The following is a 17,150-nucleotide window of genomic DNA, read 5'->3' on the forward strand; positions in this document are numbered from 1 at the left end:
CCCGTGTAATGATTGGTTAATGTCGTATCAGCGAGGTCGTAATGCTGCGACCGTCGGCTGGAAGCTTATCTTCAAGCGTCTGCTAGTGTCGGCCAACCCCGCATTCGCCAGTGACTAGTCGAGATACGAGAATGGGTTTGGATATTTAACATGTCGCTATGTCCCGTTAGCCTTGGCGATTTAGAAACATACACTCACTTGCCTTCAATCATGCCGCCTGAAGAAACCATGTTGACAATTGACGTCTTGCCTCCGGGCACGCAACGTATCAATGACTTGCAAGCCACTCATATCGTGCTGGCTCCTCGGCCAACTTCAGATCCCAATCAGCCTCTGGTATGAAAACCCCATCCAACAACTGCCCTACTCTAATAGTTATAGAACTGGAGTCCGATGCGCAAAACCCTCCACATGGTACTTCTCTCCCTCTATTCAATGATGATGTTTTGCATGTATGTCTCCTATCTACAGTACGTCTTGCCATGGCTAATTTATCTCGCCCAAGTCCATGCATGAGCGTCCCATTCTGGCAGAACTTCAACGAAGAACTCGGCATGAGCTATGATACACTGAACAATGGATATGCAGCAAATATGGCAGGCCTTGCAACCGGCTGTATCATCTTTATCCCTATCGCCCTGCGCATCGGCCGTCGACCGGTTTATCTCTTTACATCGTTGATCATGTTTGCTGCTGGGGCCTGGCAAGCTGAGACATATACTGTTGGGGATATGATTGGTATGAATGCTATCGCAGGTATCGCTGGAGCTGTCAATGAGGCCTTGTTCCAGGTTACGGTAAGTTTTCACCTAGCTGGTGTAACGAGGTATCGCATACTTACTGATATGACAGGTAACGGAACTTTTCTTCGTGCATCAACGTGGCACAATGAATGGCATCTACTTTATGATGGTCCTAGTAGGGGTGAGCAGTCCTAAGATCCCTTCGGTTCAATCACTTGCTAACAACGGCAGAACTACCTTGGACCTGTCTACGGTGGCCAAGTAGCCGTGACAATGGGTTGGCGATGGGCATGCTGGTCCGCCACCGTCTTCACGGGTATAATCACCGTCCTCATGTTCTTCTTCCTAGAGGAGACCAAATACATTCCCGCACCACTCAACGGCCACGACCCTCGAGTCACCGCATCCTCCCCTACCGATAACGAGCTGTTCAAGGTTAACAGCACTGCGAAGGCACCCTTGCCAAACGATTCACCAGCCAGCGTCGACTCTATGGAGCAGCAGAGCGATACAGTCGAGATAGATCACAGCATTCCCATGAATTCTTACTGGAAGCGCCATGCACTGTGGACATTGGATAAGCATGAGTCCACTCAGAAACGCACGATCTGGAGAGACATTTACGAGCCCTTCCAGCTTCTTGCCATATTCCCAGCCGTCATGTTCGCCGCGTTACAGTATGGCTGGAGTATTGCTATGCTTGCGATTTTGGCCGTAACGCAAAGCTCACTATACTCTATTCCCCCTTACAACTTTACAACTGCAGGTGTTGGAAACATGAATATCCCTCCATTCATTGGTGCAATCCTGGGAGCTCTGTTTGGAGGGCCACTTGTCGACTGGTCGATTGTGCAGATCGCAAAACGCCGCGGAGGTATCTATGAACCCGAGACTAGGCTGTGGCTATTCTTGGTTCCAGGGCTATGCATGACTATCGGATGTCTGATGTATGGGCTCACTATTGCAAAGGTAAGTTCTATCTGACATTTAGCAACTTGAACATGCTGACGGTGCGTAGGGAATGCCTTGGATCATCAATGCCGTAGGCTCAGGTTTCATTGGTTTTGCCATAGGAGGCGGTGGAGACATGTCCCTCACATATCTTCAAGATTCTCACGAGCATGTAAGTTGTCCGAGACCCAACCGTACTGCCCTCGACTAAACCTCTCGCAAAGATTATAGGTCCTGCTCTGACAGGCGTTGTTTTTATCCGTAATGTCATTGCAACCGCTCTTGTCTTTGCCGTCACACCATGGATGAATGGCATGGGTGTGTACAACATGTATGTGGTCTTGGGCTGCATTTCTACCGCCATTGCTTTGACCTGTGTACCAATGGTAATCTGGGGTCGCACATTCAGGGTTCGGTTGGCGGGCAAGTATGAATACTTCACCAATAAGCAGTATTAAGTTGAAGCATATAAATATTTATATACAAGCTCTATCGTCTTTTGACGCACATGTTGAGTATCTCCACGACTTGACTGGTATCTGTGATTGGGAATGCATTTGTTTGAATCCAGATATCGTCGAGACTATTCCGCGCAAGGACCTCAAGCGTATCCTCTCCAACTCCTACTTCTTCAAGTGATCGAGGCATTCCCAGAGTGGAGATAAATACGTCCAAGATATCGGCCAAACTTACGGCGCTCTTATCAAGACCCTTCACTTGTAGCAGTTGCCCAACTTCATCCTGTTCCAACAACAAGTCCCGTACCACTTCCTGTCTCTCAACGTTTGCCTTCTTATCGAAGTTAAATCTGCATACAGCAGGCAGGAGTATACAGCTCGTTTCACCGTGACCAACTCCAAGGGGTCCAAGCTGGTGTCCGATGGCATGACTTGCACCGAGTGGCACACCACTTGACACGGCACACATAGACGAGACAACACCCTGATGGCATAGATGTCGCGCTTGTAAAGACTTCGGATCTGCCTTGCTTGCCAACAGACCACTGACAAGTTTGACGAGTCCGTTTTTCGACCATTCATCAGCTCTATCGTTTGAGACAAGCGAGCATAGCGTTTCGACACAATGATCTACAGCTCGAATCCCTGTACTAAGCCAAACCCACTCGGGGGTAGTAAGGCACAGCTCTGGATCTTGAATAACGAGTTCTGGGTCGACACCCTCGCAGTGAAATGTTCTCTTCGCGTGGCCTTGGGACTCTGTTCCTCCTGCAATGGCTTGAAACTCTCCTCCGGACAGCGATGTTGGGATGTGGATAAGAGGAATAGTCGGCTTGGATATGTTGTTTCGCAACATAGGATTGCTCTTTGGTGTTCCCCACAGAGTATTCATCTCCTCCTCGCTTGTAGCCGAGTTGGCCAAGGCGAGCCGGACCAACTTGGCGGCATCCGTTAGACTGCCAGCGCCTAGCGTCACCAGGCAGTCGATGTTGAGGCTTGACGCATCATTGACGACTTCAAGAACTTGCACAATTGGAGTATGTGGATTGATGCCGATTCTAACTCCGACAATACTACTGCCCAGTGCCGAACGAAGTCGTTCGAGTGCATCTGTAGATTGAGCCAAAGATTTTGAACAAATTACGTACACCTTAGACGTTGAGAGGGTATCGCGACAGTGACGTAAGCAGGCTTCAGGAAATCGAAGTCCGTATGAGACTTTTGGTGTCTCCCGACCTTCGTAAGCTGGATAGCAAGTTTCATCTCCGAATGTGAAAGCCATGATTATTCCAAGAATTGTAATTGTCACAGCAGAACGCTGGTGAATCTACAAAAACTCATTCGATGACGACAATACAGGGTAGGATAGAGAACGGCACGTGGCGCGACTCACCGAAGTGAGCTTAGTGCGTGACACACACGTTCCACATACGCGTTCCACATGGAACGCGTGAGCTCGTTCTCCACATGACAGGGACCGTGTCAACGGAATTACGGATATGGGTCCAATTTGACATTATGTGGGACACTGAGACAGGGATATTGCCCGAGCGAGGCATGACAGCGATGGCCCAAGCCCGTATGAGAGTCTCGTCAGTAGGATGCTTCGTTGCAGATAGTGATACACACGAACAAAACGAAGAAATGGCAACTCTGACACGGCGTTTGAAGGCATTAACAACCAAATCACCCAATGATGTAGTGATTTTATCAGCTGTTCGCAGTCCGATTACACGAGCTTTCAAAGGCGGTTTCAAAGATGCATGGCCAGAGGATATTCTTGCCCCAGTAAGCTTGAGTTCTTAGATTTGACCGTAGAAAGTGAAGCTGATAAGCCCTCTAGGTGATGACCGAAGCAGCACGACGAGCCAAGATTCAATCCGGAGACGTTCAAGATGTTCTGATAGGGAATGTTCTCGCGGAGCTAGGCTTTGCAAAAACTGGTAGAATGGCGCTGTTACACGCAGGATTTCCTACATCAACGACATTTCATACCGTCAATCGTCAGTGTTCGAGCAGTCTTCAGGCTCTAAGTCATATGGCACATGCTATCCAAGCGGGTCAGATTGATGTCGCTCTAGCTGGAGGAGTCGAGAGCATGTCGAAGAACTACCAATCTCGAGGGATACCCCAAGACGTGGGTCCAACTCTGCGTAACACCAAGGTCAAAGCAGCTTCTGACTGTCTCATGCCTATGGGTATTACGTCGGAGAATGTTGCGAGGAGATATGGAGTTGATCGTAAGACGCAGGATGAGTACGCGCTGCTGAGTCATACTCGTGCGAATGAAGCTCTTGCTGCCGGTAGGTTTGAGGCGGAGATTGTGCCGATTGAGTATACAGTATACGACAACGAAACTGGGAACACTTCACAAGTTCGAGTTGCTGCAGATGACACTATCCGGCCAAACGTGACTTTGGAGAAGTTGGCCAAACTTAAGCCAGCATTTCTAGAGGACGGTGGTAGCACTGCTGGTAACTCGTAAGTATAGCGCAGCCCACTTGTTTCGAGGTCTTACTGATCATCGCATGCAGGTCCCAAATATCCGACGGTGCATCAGCAGCCATCCTAGCCCGTCGCTCATGGGCAACCGAACGCGGCTTGAAACCTGTAGCACGATTTTTCGGAACCCAAGTCGCTGGCTGCGAACCCGATGAAATGGGCATGGGGCCAATCTATGCCATTCCGCGACTCTATCAACATGTCGGTATAGAGCAGAAAGATGTTGATGTTATCGAACTCAATGAAGCATTTGCAAGTCAGACTCTGGCGTGCATTAATAAACTTGGGTTGGATGTTGATAAAGTTAATCCGAATGGTGGCGCTATCGCTATTGGACATCCTACTGGAGCGACTGGGACGAGACAGCTTGCGACGCTGATTGCTGAGCTTGGGAGACGGGGAAAGGAGGTTGGTGTTATTAGCATGTGTGCCAGGTAAGACCGTCCATATTCCCTCGATTTAGTTGATACTGACAGGTCTCTTAGTACTGGAATCGGTGTTGCATCCGCTATAATTGTGGAATAGTTCAGTTAGACAATTCATTTGCCATACAATTACTTTGTTCGCACCTTGTAACGACTAGACTCATGTAGATTACCGCAAGCATGGAAGGCGGAGTGTTAAGTAGAAACAATAAATAAATATTACTATACTAGTATGTACAAACTCTAATTATCCACCGACAGCCTTATTCTCTCTCAACCTCTTGATCTCAGTTGGATCTAGCCCCAGCACATCTCTCAGTACCTCATCAGTATGTTCTCCCAGTAGTGGAGGCGGTGTACGGATCGAAGGTTGGGTTCTGGAGTACTTGACCGGACTGTTCAGCACTTTCAACTGGCCACATGCGGGATGCTTGATCTCTTTGATCATGTCCCTCGCGACAACTGGATCGCCGCCATTAGCATTTTCCGCTATCACATGAGCGTCACTTACCATGTGAATGTTCCAGTGTGTCCTTGATATCGTTTATCTTTGCATACGCGAGACCGGTACCCTCAAAGATATCAAGCCACTCTTTCGAGAGCTTGGAACTCGTAATATCTTCGATCATTCGTTCGAGCACATCTCTATTCGCTACTCGTGCTGAGTTTGTTGAGAAGCGCTCATCGTCCGCCCATTCTTCTTGACCAAGACATTTGCACAAAACGCCGAACAGTCGGTCGTTGGCACCACCGATCAAGATGTCGCCGTCTTTAGTGCGGAATGCGCGGTATGGTACGACAGATGCTGGGAGTTACTGTCAGTTCAAGTCTCAATAATATTGTGTGGAGCGACTCACGATGTGATGTGCCATATCGTCCCCCATCTCTCTTCCCCGTCACCAACACAGATTGCGCCATGTTCGCCAGAGTCGCAACTTGACAATCGCTTAAGCATACATCCAAAGCCTGCCCTTGACCAGAGTGGCTTCTCTCAATCACTGCAGCTAGAATGCTATTGACTGCATATAGTCCAGTCGTCAAGTCAGTCACTGCAACGCCGACTTTCACTGGTGGTCCATCTCGTGGGCCTGTGATGTGCATCAGACCCATTTCAGCTTCGACCATGACGTCGAAACCTGCACGATTACTGTAAGGACCTGTCTGACCATATCCGGTTATACTCGCGTAGATAAGCCGAGGGTTGGTCTTGGCAAGTGTATTGTAGTCGAGCCCGTATTTCTTCAGAGTTCCGGGCAGGTAGTTCTCGACGATGACATCGGCCTTAGCGGCGAGAGTTTGGATCAGTTTTGCCCCTTCTTTTTCCTTGAATGAGACTGCTACGGATCTCTTGTTTCGGTTCACCTTTGAGAGGCGTGGTAAGCATGGAGTTCTCGCCAAAGTCCAGACAGCGCAACACTTACCGATAAATAATATGCACTTTCGCCCTCGCCGCCTCGTCCATCTTTATAAGGTGCAAAGGGAGGTCCCCATGCTCTCGTATCATCGCCTCGTATCGGATGTTCGATCTTAATGACTTCGGCTCTGTCGAAACGTCAGAAATGGGATGGATTCGAGAAGCGAGTTGCTACAAACCCTAGGTCGCCGAGAATCTGCGCACAATATGGCTTTCTGGTGTTAGCGCTAGCTCAGACGCTTCCTACACATGAACTACTTACACCGGCGAGAACTCGAGATATGTCCAAGACTCTGATTCCCGCTAGAGGCAATCTTGGGGTAGCCGCTGTCGCATTGCCTCTTCTGCTCAAAGCCGAGCGCCAAAGCGGAGCAACAAGTTTTCTTCGCATGGTTAACATAGTGGTGAAGTCATAACACTCACTTCAATATTCACGAGGCGTCGAATTGGCGAAATACTGAAGCTAAATTGACGCGTATAAAAGTAGCTGTATAATCATTCATGGACGTATAAACATTTCGCCTCGGCACGTCTGGTGTTACAGTCCCACATACGGTAGCAGTAACATTTCGCATGTGGGGTTTACGCGGTGACGCTACTGTACCCTTGTCCATGATGAGAACATTCATTTACAACAAGGCAATTGACTCATGAGAGAACTGGCATGACAAAGTTTGTATATGGGTTTATTCTGCTGTAAGCTCAATCCTACAGCACACAACTTGAACTTAACATCCCGACACGCTTCATACGACCGTTGGACTTGCTTTAACTGAGAACCATGATGAGCTCAGCTTTTCGTGCACAGGCTCCAAATCGCCTATGGACTTTTGCGCAGCGCAGCTTCTCGACCTCCACCGTGTTACAAAGGATCAACAAAATCTGTGCCTCAGAAAACGATGCCATTCAGAAAGTGAAAAGTGGATCTACCGTTCTAGTCGGAGGCTTTGGCTTTTCTGGTGTTCCTGAATCGCTTATTGAAGCTGTTGCCGCGCGCAAGGATCTCAAAGATCTGACCGTTGTCTCAAACAATGCTGGGATGCCTGGTGTTGGGCTCGGTACGTGCACTCATCTCGCTGCTGATCACCATGTTAATATCGGCAGGCCGATTGCTGGAAACACGACAGATCAGCAAAATGATAGCATCTTATATCGGGGAGAATAAAGTGTTCGAGAAGATGTATCTGAGTGGAGATCTGAGCCTCGAGCTGATACCGCAGGGAACGATGGCTGAGAGATGCGCTTCTGGGGCAGCTGGCATACCGGCATTCTATACCCCAGCAGCATATGGCACTGTTGGTAAGTCTGCCACCTCACACATAGCGACGAGAGGCTAACATATTTGCCTGTTCAGTTCAGACAGGCGAATTGCCTGTTCGATACAACAGAGACGGATCCGTAGCGCTCATGTCACGGCCTCGAGAAACCCGCGAGTTTCACGGCAAGAAGTACATACTCGAAGAAGCCATATTCGCCGATGTTGCTTTGGTCAAGGTTCACAAGGCTGATAGACTTGGTAACTGCACATTTCGGAAAGCACAGAACAACTTCAATGAAGCGATGGCGAAGAATGCAAAGTTGACCATCGTTGAGGCTGACGAGATTGTTGACGTTGGCCAGCTTGATCCTGAGAGTGTTCATATTCAGGGCATTTATGTCGATGTTATTATTCAGAGTACGAGGCCGAAGAAGATTGAGAAGTTGACATTTGCCCAAGATGCAAAGGGTGAAGGCAAAGGCAAGTAAAACCTGATCTATTCTCTAGACTCAACCCACTTGCTGATGATTATAGTTACAACTGCAAACCAGAGACGAGAGCGTATCATCAAGCGAGCTTCTAAAGAACTGAAAGACGGCATGTACGTCAATCTGGGGATTGGCATGCCACTCGCGACACCGGGCATGCTTCCTGAAGACCTAGAAGTCATTCTTCAATCCGAGAATGGTATCCTGGGAATGGGCAGATATCCGAACCCTGGGGAAGAAGATCCAGATCTCATCAATCCCGGTAAAGAAACGGTGACATTGAACCTTGGTGCCTCGACTTTTGGAAGCCATGAGAGCTTCGGTATGATCAGAGCTGGGAAGATTGACTTGACTATGCTTGGTGCGCTACAAGTCAGTCAATATGGAGGTAAGCCCTCAGATACTATGATGTTTAGTAATTGATACTGACATGTGAAGACTTGGCCAACTTCATGCTGCCTGGGAAGGTGAAGGGAATTGGAGGCGCCATGGACCTGGTTGCCAGCCCAGAGAAGACCAGGGTCATCATCACCATGGTACGTCATCTCTTGTCTTGGATCAGATTTGAGCGACTGACTAACATCCCTAGGAACATGTTGACCGCAATGGAAACCCTAAGATTCTGGAAGGTAAGTAGGATGATGTGATGCTATCAAGACAGAGTTGCTGATGCCTACTGATAGAATGCACATTCCCGCTCACCGGTCCTCGATGTGTATCTAGGATCATCACTGATCTAGCTGTATTTGACTGTACACCTGAGGGTTTGGTGCTCAGGGAGCTGGTGGACGAGGTTGAGATGGATGAGCTGAGGAGCAAAACCGGTGCGGCGTTCAGGATCGCTGATGACTTGATACCATACCAGACTTAGCTTTGAAGGGAGCAATGAGCATGTCATTTGGAAATCATCGCCTTTTCATGATTAAGATCAAATCCATGATGTTAGTATTGAAATTCTATTGATAAGAATCTGCTAGCGCTTTATGATGTATTCTCTGCCAACGTATCATCAACCATACGCTGCGCCGATCCCAGATAATTGATAGGATCACAGAGCCTCTCCAAATCACTCAAGGGCAGGAACCTGGTTACTCGCTCATCCTTTTTCAGCGTATCGAGCAGCGTACTTCCATCCTTACTCTCAATAGTCTCCTTACAAGCCTCATACACAATATCATGCGCATCCTGTCTTCCAACATACTTCGCCAACGCCATCATCAGCGCCTCACCAACAATGAGTCCTCGCGTAGAAGCCAGATTAGCTGCCATGCGCTCTTTGTCCACAACAAGACCTGAAAGCGCAAACTCGGCTTGGTGAAGAGCACCGACTGCTATGACGAAGCTCTCGGGTATGGCTACCCATTCTAGATGCCAAGGTCCTGATGCGCGTTCAAAGTCGGATACCATGCCGTCAAGAACGAGACTAGCGTTGGAGCGCAGGATTTTGGAGGCAGCGAGGATGACTTCGCTGGAGATGGGATTGCGCTTTTGAGGCATTGTGGATGAAGCACCGCGATGAGGAACGAATGGTTCAGCAACTTCTCCAAGCTCGTTGGAGGACATGATGATGAGGTCCAAGGCAATCTTGCCGAGGGAGCCACCGATGAGGGCTAGAAAATTGACCACTTCAGCGATACCATCGCGGGCAACATGCCAGGTAATCGTGGGGTTTTCCAGGCCGAGTTCACCAGCGAGTTGCTTTCGCACATCAACACCTTCCGGTCCGTCTCCAAGGGATGCCAAAGTCCCGGCCGCACCTCCATACTGAACGATAAGAGCACGACTCTTTAGCTGCTGAAGCCGCTCTCTATGGCGGTACAAGCTTGATAGCCACACAGCACATTTATAACCAAAGGTAACGGGGAGGGCATGCTGGAGATGTGTCCTCCCAGCCATCGGCGTATCGCGATACGTAACTGCCAGATCTTGAAGCGCGTTTATCACGCCAGTCAGCTTGGTCTCAATAATACCAAGACCAGATTTGATCTGCAACACGCTGGCTGTGTCCATGATATCCTGTGTTGTAGCTCCCCAGTGTAGGTACTTCCCAGCAGATCCGCACATGTCGTTCAGCTGACGCACAAGAGGAAGGATGGGATAACCGACGACATCAGTCTCGTTGCGTAGACGGTCCATGTCGAGGCTTGTAGCCTTGGCTTTGGAGGTGATATCGGCGGCAGCATCGGCGGGAATGACATTGCATTGGGCTTGGGCCCGAGCTAGAGCAGCTTCAACGTCGACGCATCTGTTGATGTATGCTTGGTCACTAAATACCTATAGTTGTCGTTAAGTCATTTGTTGATGAATAGGAAGGTTAGCTCGTTTGACTTACATTGCGAATCTCGTCGGTACCGAATAAGTTCCGAAATATCACAGAGTCAATTGCACTGACTGATCCAATTGCACGGCGCTGGACAAGCGTCGGCAGACGTATACAGGCATTCCAGCGGTGTGGGTGAGATTGAGAGGTAAGTTGAGTGAGTACCCTGCAAGATTGGATTGTGCGCAGCATGATTGGCAACAGAAAAGATCCCAATGATCATACTTTAGGAACACTGATTAGGCAACTACCGTAATTTGATATCAATTGACGGTCCCACACGTTGTAAATTAATTAAACATACGAGTTATTCATAAGGTTGAGGGGTAAGAATGATACCGCGCGGGTGAACATACACACGTCTCATTATGTGGGAGCTCCATATCCCCACATGCGACGTCACATCACATTTCCCACTTACTGGCCCATTTGTGCATCTGCCGTTCGGTAATGAACATGGGACTAGCAGAACCTCTCTACTAATACGCCCGGAGAATAAAAGGAAAATAAAGCAGTAGATTAGATCTAACACTTCTTCGTCTTGTATAATCACTACATTCATATCACATTCCTAACAAGAATTACCCATCAAAGTTCAGTATGGTTGCCGCTATCAAGAGACGTGAGCCCGCCACAGATCCACAGAAAGTCTTCCACTACACAGATCTCCAGCGTACCAAACCAACCCGCGAGAATGACCCCTACGAGTATCAAGCAGGCTGGGGAAACCGCCATCAATCAGAAGTCATCCCCGGTACTCTCCCTGCCGGCCAAAACAACCCTCAAGACAGAGGCTTTGGTCTGTACACTGAGGGTATCACCTACTCTGCTTTCGCAGCTCCTCGCGGCCTCAACATGAGCACTTACATGTACCGCGCCCGACCATCGGCCGCTCATCAAGGATACTCGAGTATTGATACAAAGTCTCATATTGAGAACTGCTTTTTATCGCTGAACCCAAAGGTTGAGCCTTTGTATCAGCAGGCTGAGTGGTCGCCGTTTCCACTGCCGAAGGATGATGAGACAATTGACTTTACGGACGGCTTGCATACCCTTGCTGGAAGCGGTGATCCTAACCTTCGTCAGGGTATCGCTGTGTATGTCTATATGATCAACTCATCCATGATCAACAAGGCGTACTGTAACACAGACGGCGACTTTCTCATCACTCCTCAACTCGGCATCATAGACATCCAAACCGAAATGGGTCGTCTGTTCGTCCAGCCTGGGGAAATATGCGTTATCCAACGCGGTGTAAGATTCCGCATCAACCTAGTAGAGGGTGTCCCTGTTGCTCGTGGCCATATCGCTGAAGTCTGGGGATCTATGTGGGAGCTTCCTGACCTCGGGCCCATCGGAGGACATGGTCTGGCTAACCCGCGAGATTTTCTTTATCCTGTTGCGCATATCGACGAGGACCTACATGTGCCTTTCAAGATTGTTGTCAAGAATAGTGGAAAGCATGTTGTCATCAGTCAGGATCATAGCCCTTTCGATGTTGTTGCCTGGCACGGGAACGCCGTTCCCTACAAGGTGAGCTACCAACACACCGATACCAGCAAGACAAGTGCTAACTACATGATTCACAGTACGATTTAACCAAGTTCGCGTCTCAGAACAGTACCAGCATTGACCACACTGATCCCAGCATCAACACTGTCTTGACAGCAAAGTCATTCGACCCCCATGTTCCGCTCGCGGACTATCTATGGTTCGGTCCTCGATGGGATGTAGCCAGCAATTCATTACGTGCACCTTACTATCACCGAAACAGCGCAACGGAAATGTTGGCTTGTATCTATGGCGCAGGTCTCGGGCGATCTGACGACTTTCTGCCTGGTGGCTGTAGTTACGAGGGCGGGCATACTCCCCATGGTGGGTTTGGTGAGGAGTATATCACAGAAGCTATCTTGCAGCATAATGAACCGCGCAGAATCTTGGAAAGTGAGTGGAATCCTTGCTGCGCGAAACTGTAATACAGTTGCTAACTTTGGCCCAGATCAAATGACCATCATGGTTGAGTCTTCACGCACATTTCTGTTCACAGAGTATGCTCGAGAGATCTGCGGTGTTCTTCACAAACAGGCCACCGACTATCGAGTTTGGGATAATCTTCCCGATCGCTTCTCAGCACATCCTTTGACCAAGCAGCTTCTTGAGCGTGTTGCGAAGGACAAGGCGAACCAGAAGAAGGCGGTGGACTACTATCACTCGATTCAGTTGCTGGATGCCAAGGGTCAGCCTATGCAGGTCCTGCCTCATGAGACTAATGGGCATGCAAAGATTAGTGCAGTCGATGCAGCAGTTTGGAACTAGGACAGGGTTGTGGTTTATCCCTGGAGCAAAGAACCTGTTGTATTTGTATTTAATAACCTTGTTCGCATGTAGGTTCTCGCGTATGAATAGTACCTTATCTAGTGATAATACTCTATGTCTGTTCGAGGCTACTTGTACATATAAAAGCTCTGAGCGCTTCAGGTCAATCACCGCCCAATCGGTCGTCGACTTCGATCAGAGAGTCGCTCATTATCCGGAGTATGTGGCACAGTTCTTTCGCATTCCACTTCCCAACCTCTTCTAGTAAGCTCGCAAACTCGAGCAAGATCATCTTGGCAGCATTATATCCCGCTTCACAAACTGTTCCGGAGAAGCTAATACTTCCTCCATTCTGTATAAACTGACTGGCACTAGTATCCCCGGCAATATCTACTGCTGACATTGGATCACATAGATTAGTCCAGTCAATATCGTTGAGTAACTCAAATGACTCTGTGTCAGAGTCACTATGCACCTCGTTCGGCTTCATCATAAACACAGAGAGTCCTAGTACAAGCGCAGCTGTGAATAAGGACATGTCGGAATGGAGCATGACGCCATCGTTCGCACGCCTGCGGCTCATGGCGATGTAGATTCCTGCTGCGTGGAGACAAGCTCGTCGTGCATGCTGGGTCTGACTCCAATTGGCGATCTCTTGCAATGCAGCGTATGCGCTCTCAGCTCCGTTGCGACCAGAGGCCATTTCGAAGATCTCAAGGTTGGCCAGTAGGTTGAGGTTCAGGAAGTGCCACTGTGCGATACAGTTGGGGTTCCTATACCGAAGAAACCTTGAGTAGTTTGTGTAGATATCGCCCAGCACACGCAACATGTTGTTACCCGTCTCACTCGAAGCATCAACACTTGCGGTTGGCTGCTCTCCATTGCCATCTTCCGGTAGCCTAGCTCCTCTTGTTTGATGCTGATGTTGAAGAATCCGCGCCCAGATGACAGACAACAAGCCAGTCATTCCAATCGGCGAAGTCTCTTGAAGCGGCTTTAAAGTGATGGATGGGTCATGCATTCGTATTACGACAGGGTCTGTAGTTGCACTTGTGCCAGCATTACGACAACTCCTCCATGACTTGGCTGATGAGGACCGATACAGGTCAATCGATGTCGACATCTCCAATTGCACCACGGAAGTACAGATGAGTGGCTCCGTGTTGAGTCTAGAAGCCCACCAGGCGTCAATCATGATCAGCGTCGATATTAATCTTGGAACAGGTGTCACTGTCAGCGTTTATAAGACTCGAGTATTAACGTTGGCATACCTCTTGAAGCTCTCTGTTCGAGCCCATGCCTTCCACGCCCAGTCATCGCTCTGCGCTGGATCATGAACAAGTCTAACCGAGTTCGCCTGATTGAGTAGATTGTCTATACTGAACGAAGCGGGACGTGGCATCAGTAATCCTGACATTTGAACCCGCTGTAAGAGCAATTGTCGTCAGCCTTGTGATTCAGGAACAGGATGACTCGGAAATTACATTAATGGTCTGATGGTATAGCATTCTGGACAAGAACGCGTCACGAGCACCCTGCGACTAAAGTGAGCAATAGCCTCCCGAGCCATAGCGCCATAGGATGCCATACATGTGGTGAGCTTATTGACCAAGCCATCAGAAGCAAAGCCGCTGATGCAAGGCGCTCGATAAGCTGTGCAGACCCCTCTGGACCAAACGATGCTGTCGCTAATTGAGAACAGCACTGCTCTGTTGCTGCCTGTAAACAATTAGTAATTTTCTTCCGGCTTTTGGAAATCGCAGCGACATTACTGGCAGGTAGTGTTGCGTGAAGGGTTTCACAAATGAGGAGTCAAGAATAACCAGGCCAAGAAGGCATAACGAGAATACGACTGAATTAGATGCCGACTTGGCTGAGAACGTCGGTTGGTGTATAAACGGGACGAGAGAATGAGGCTGTCGAAAGGCGATGGTGAGACCGAGATTTAGTAGCCGCGCCGGTAGAAAGTCAACGCTGGAACCAGGTGAACCGAACTCGCGGATGAGATCCTGTCTCTTTTCTTCGTCCATTCCCCATCTCGATTCATTCTCAGTACCTATGGTAGAGCTTGGCGACGACTGCGAAATAGAGACATCTGTGAAGATACCGTCACCCCGATAGTTCACCACGTCCGCCCAGACTTGCGAAGCAATTTGACTCGCGGAATGGGTCCGGTTTCTAGGCCATAGTGCGGCAACCCTCGCGAAGCGCTCGAGCGGGATACTGCTTACAGGATCGATGCTGTTACTCGAGGCTTGCGAGCCACGTACCCCTGGTGATGTTTCGCTGAGACTAAAGTCAAGAAAGTCCAGATGACTGAGGTTAGGTTGTAAGAGCTCTAGAGCACCAGCGTAATGTAACAGATCTGTGTTGCTCATCGATGTGAGGGATGCTTCATTATTACCCCAAGGAGCTGATGAGGCAGCAGCATGAGAATAAAAGACATTTGCCCTGGTACTCAGTGACACTCCAGGACTAAGAAACTCGGCATTGGCGGTGAACAAGGTTGGGGTAGCGGTCTCCAATGTTGTCTCCACCATATGATGCGAGAAGCTCAGGGGTGATAGTTCATTATCATGATGGCCTGCAGCTGGAGATGGATTCGTAGGTCGCTGCTCAGGATCGAAAGGGTCTTGTAGGTTTAATTTGGCTGATTCGGTCGGTTGTTCGTGGAGAGCTTGGAGCATGGAGACCGTCGCCAACGCATCGAGGTCAGACGTCGAGAATTGCGCCATCGAATTATCGACGGTGATAGAGGCATCCTCCTGCTGTTGTGGCTGCCCATGATCGCGTATGCGGTTGTTTTCATGCTCCTGATGATCGTTGTCCGCTTCTGAGCCTTGTTCTGGCTCCGGTGGCGGTATAGAACACACATTTATGGAATCGGCCAGTACACTTTGTCGGCGCTGTCGGCTTTTCTCGTTCGTTGAGACATCGGATCTTCGGCGCTCTCTTTGTGAGGCGTCACTGTTTGGATGGAAGTATCTGACATGGCGGAGGAGGACATCGCTATGGCCATCAATACCAGCATTGACAAAAGTTGGAGATGGCTTCTTACCTCCGTGCATAGCCGCGACCGCATGTATCACATCGATATGGCTTCTCCCCTGTATCTAAGCATGGGTCAATTTGGCGATTGAGATGGTTCCATGTGGGGATGATCTTACGAGAGCGCTCGTGCCGGAGAAGATGCTCTGTCTTGTGGAACGTTCGGTGACAGTATGAGCAGCCTTTCATGATATCAGGCTGGCAGCGATTGCAAAGCCTGACTGAGAACTAAACAATCCCGGAAGGTAAAATAAACACTCTAAACATGCAAAGGTCCATCAATAATGCTCTGAAGCTGCGGCTTCGAAGGTGCAGTCGCGTCAATGACGAAATCTGGGGTTGTCGCGGGGTAAGAAAACATCAATATCCCATCTGTTCTTTGTGTCTCACATGCAAGGCATCTAACCAACCCCTGAGAAAGAGAATTGCGGTCTGGGCTCTGCACCTGGTACCGCTTCATCTGCCGAAGCAGATCGACAAGGTGAAGCGGAAGATCCGGGGTACATGGATTAAAGAAGCTCAGCCTTTCCAAAGTAACCAATCAAATAGTGTTAAATTGAGTAGATGACCTCTACCCCGCAATCCTCCTGATAGAGTTCAATAACAGCTTTGATAGCTCGGTTAAACGGGCGTTGACTGAGACTTGCTTACCCTGGATCTATGTGGGGCTTTCATGAGCATGAAAGTAAAGTATGTGGGACAACATATAGGACCTCAGCATGATGCCAGCATGTCTAACACATACATACGATTATACCTGAAATCGGAAAATAGATTTAATTGCCAATTATTAGCGGCCAAAGTTTTGAAGCCCAACTAGATCAGTGGCTATAGCTAGTTATACTGAGATAAAAACGCTTCTGCACTCTCAAGCTCCCTCTTGATAGCTTCAACATGTGCTACACTTCGCGGCTTAATGTTAACCTTGTATGGCAGTGAACACACCAAATTCGCCGACGTATATGCATCTGGATCCAGGGGCTGAACCTTTTGGTTACAGGGTCAATCGGTTCGGAGAACTCAAACGCCCACAATAACTTAGCAGTGATTCGCCACATACTGCGCTCGGCCAGATGAATTCCAGGGCAGATACGCCGTCCCGCACCATATCCATAGTGATATGGAAATGCAAGTTAGTTCATAGCTCCATATGGTATTTTTGAGGGATGGACTTATCTCATTTCTCATAATCTGGACCCACAGCGTGTTCATTTGCTAGCTTTGTAT

The 17,150-nt window shown here is 48.9% G+C and overlaps 8 protein-coding genes across 8 annotated transcripts; 4 read left to right on the plus strand and 4 right to left on the minus strand.

The window, feature by feature from the left end:
* Nucleotides 1-205: 205 nt before the first annotated feature.
* FOBCDRAFT_182066 (major facilitator superfamily domain-containing protein) lies at nt 206-2,152 on the plus strand (the record flags this gene model as incomplete). Its single annotated transcript, XM_054704473.2, has 7 exons — nt 206-336; nt 382-452; nt 506-797; nt 853-924; nt 975-1,712; nt 1,762-1,866; nt 1,919-2,152. The coding sequence occupies exons 1-7, from the start codon at nt 211-213 to the stop codon at nt 2,150-2,152; spliced, it is 1,638 nt and encodes a 545-aa protein (XP_054560448.1). The 5' UTR covers nt 206-210.
* Nucleotides 2,126-3,461, minus strand: FOBCDRAFT_222396 (uncharacterized protein). Its single transcript, XM_031183211.3, has one exon. It carries the CDS (start codon nt 3,432-3,434, stop codon nt 2,184-2,186), a length of 1,251 nt encoding a protein of 416 aa, XP_031038853.2. The 5' UTR covers nt 3,435-3,461; the 3' UTR covers nt 2,126-2,183.
* Nucleotides 3,462-3,670: 209 nt separating this feature from the next.
* Nucleotides 3,671-5,179, plus strand: FOBCDRAFT_250139 (Thiolase, N-terminal domain-containing protein; the record flags this gene model as incomplete). The annotated part of the gene is made up of 4 exons (XM_031183212.2): nt 3,671-3,940; nt 3,996-4,633; nt 4,687-5,088; nt 5,140-5,179. The coding sequence occupies 4 exons, from the start codon at nt 3,671-3,673 to the stop codon at nt 5,177-5,179; spliced, it is 1,350 nt and encodes a 449-aa protein (XP_031038854.2).
* A 147-nt stretch (nt 5,180-5,326) lies between these two features.
* FOBCDRAFT_136340 (CoA-transferase family III domain-containing protein) lies at nt 5,327-6,893 on the minus strand (the record flags this gene model as incomplete). Its single annotated transcript, XM_031183213.3, has 6 exons — nt 5,327-5,541; nt 5,591-5,884; nt 5,937-6,441; nt 6,501-6,621; nt 6,673-6,704; nt 6,756-6,893. 6 exons carry the CDS (start codon nt 6,891-6,893, stop codon nt 5,327-5,329), a joined length of 1,305 nt encoding a protein of 434 aa, XP_031038855.3.
* A 381-nt stretch (nt 6,894-7,274) lies between these two features.
* Nucleotides 7,275-9,110, plus strand: FOBCDRAFT_239610 (uncharacterized protein; the record flags this gene model as incomplete). Its single annotated transcript, XM_031183214.2, has 7 exons — nt 7,275-7,551; nt 7,598-7,792; nt 7,848-8,219; nt 8,286-8,627; nt 8,678-8,775; nt 8,829-8,868; nt 8,923-9,110. 7 exons carry the CDS (start codon nt 7,275-7,277, stop codon nt 9,108-9,110), a joined length of 1,512 nt encoding a protein of 503 aa, XP_031038856.2.
* A 110-nt stretch (nt 9,111-9,220) lies between these two features.
* Nucleotides 9,221-10,988, minus strand: FOBCDRAFT_260420 (L-Aspartase-like protein; the record flags this gene model as incomplete). Its single annotated transcript, XM_031183215.3, has 3 exons — nt 9,221-10,513; nt 10,572-10,725; nt 10,981-10,988. 3 exons carry the CDS (start codon nt 10,986-10,988, stop codon nt 9,221-9,223), a joined length of 1,455 nt encoding a protein of 484 aa, XP_031038857.3.
* A 171-nt stretch (nt 10,989-11,159) lies between these two features.
* On the plus strand, nt 11,160-12,875 carry FOBCDRAFT_135558 (RmlC-like cupin domain-containing protein; the record flags this gene model as incomplete). The annotated part of the gene is made up of 3 exons (XM_031183216.2): nt 11,160-12,092; nt 12,149-12,503; nt 12,559-12,875. The coding sequence occupies 3 exons, from the start codon at nt 11,160-11,162 to the stop codon at nt 12,873-12,875; spliced, it is 1,605 nt and encodes a 534-aa protein (XP_031038858.2).
* A 39-nt stretch (nt 12,876-12,914) lies between these two features.
* FOBCDRAFT_260421 (uncharacterized protein) lies at nt 12,915-16,282 on the minus strand. The gene is made up of 6 exons (XM_059611263.1): nt 16,043-16,282; nt 15,934-15,988; nt 14,648-15,884; nt 14,466-14,594; nt 14,147-14,301; nt 12,915-14,089 (listed from the first exon to the last, which is right to left on the minus strand). Exons 1-6 carry the CDS (start codon nt 16,110-16,112, stop codon nt 13,039-13,041), a joined length of 2,697 nt encoding a protein of 898 aa, XP_059464835.1. The 5' UTR covers nt 16,113-16,282; the 3' UTR covers nt 12,915-13,038.
* Between the last annotated feature and the right edge of the window lie 868 nt (nt 16,283-17,150).

Source organism: Fusarium oxysporum, chromosome V (genome assembly GCF_013085055.1).
Source record: "Fusarium oxysporum Fo47 chromosome V, complete sequence".
Classification (NCBI taxonomy): domain Eukaryota; kingdom Fungi; phylum Ascomycota; class Sordariomycetes; order Hypocreales; family Nectriaceae; genus Fusarium; species Fusarium oxysporum.

Bases quoted from the DNA above. Each gene is read 5' to 3' on its own strand.
- FOBCDRAFT_222396 (XM_031183211.3), bottom strand. From the start codon at position 3,434: ATGGCTTTCACATTCGGAGATGAAACTTGCTATCCAGCTTACGAAGGT.
- FOBCDRAFT_260421 (XM_059611263.1), bottom strand. From the start codon at position 16,112: ATGAAAGGCTGCTCATACTGTCACCGAACGTTCCACAAGACAGAGCAT. The intron at 14,595-14,647 runs GTAATGTCGCTG...AATTGTTTACAG, and splicing joins TCACGCAACACTACCTGCCA to GCAGCAACAGAGCAGTGCTG. The intron at 14,090-14,146 runs GTATGCCAACGT...ACCTGTTCCAAG, and splicing joins CGAACAGAGAGCTTCAAGAG to ATTAATATCGACGCTGATCA.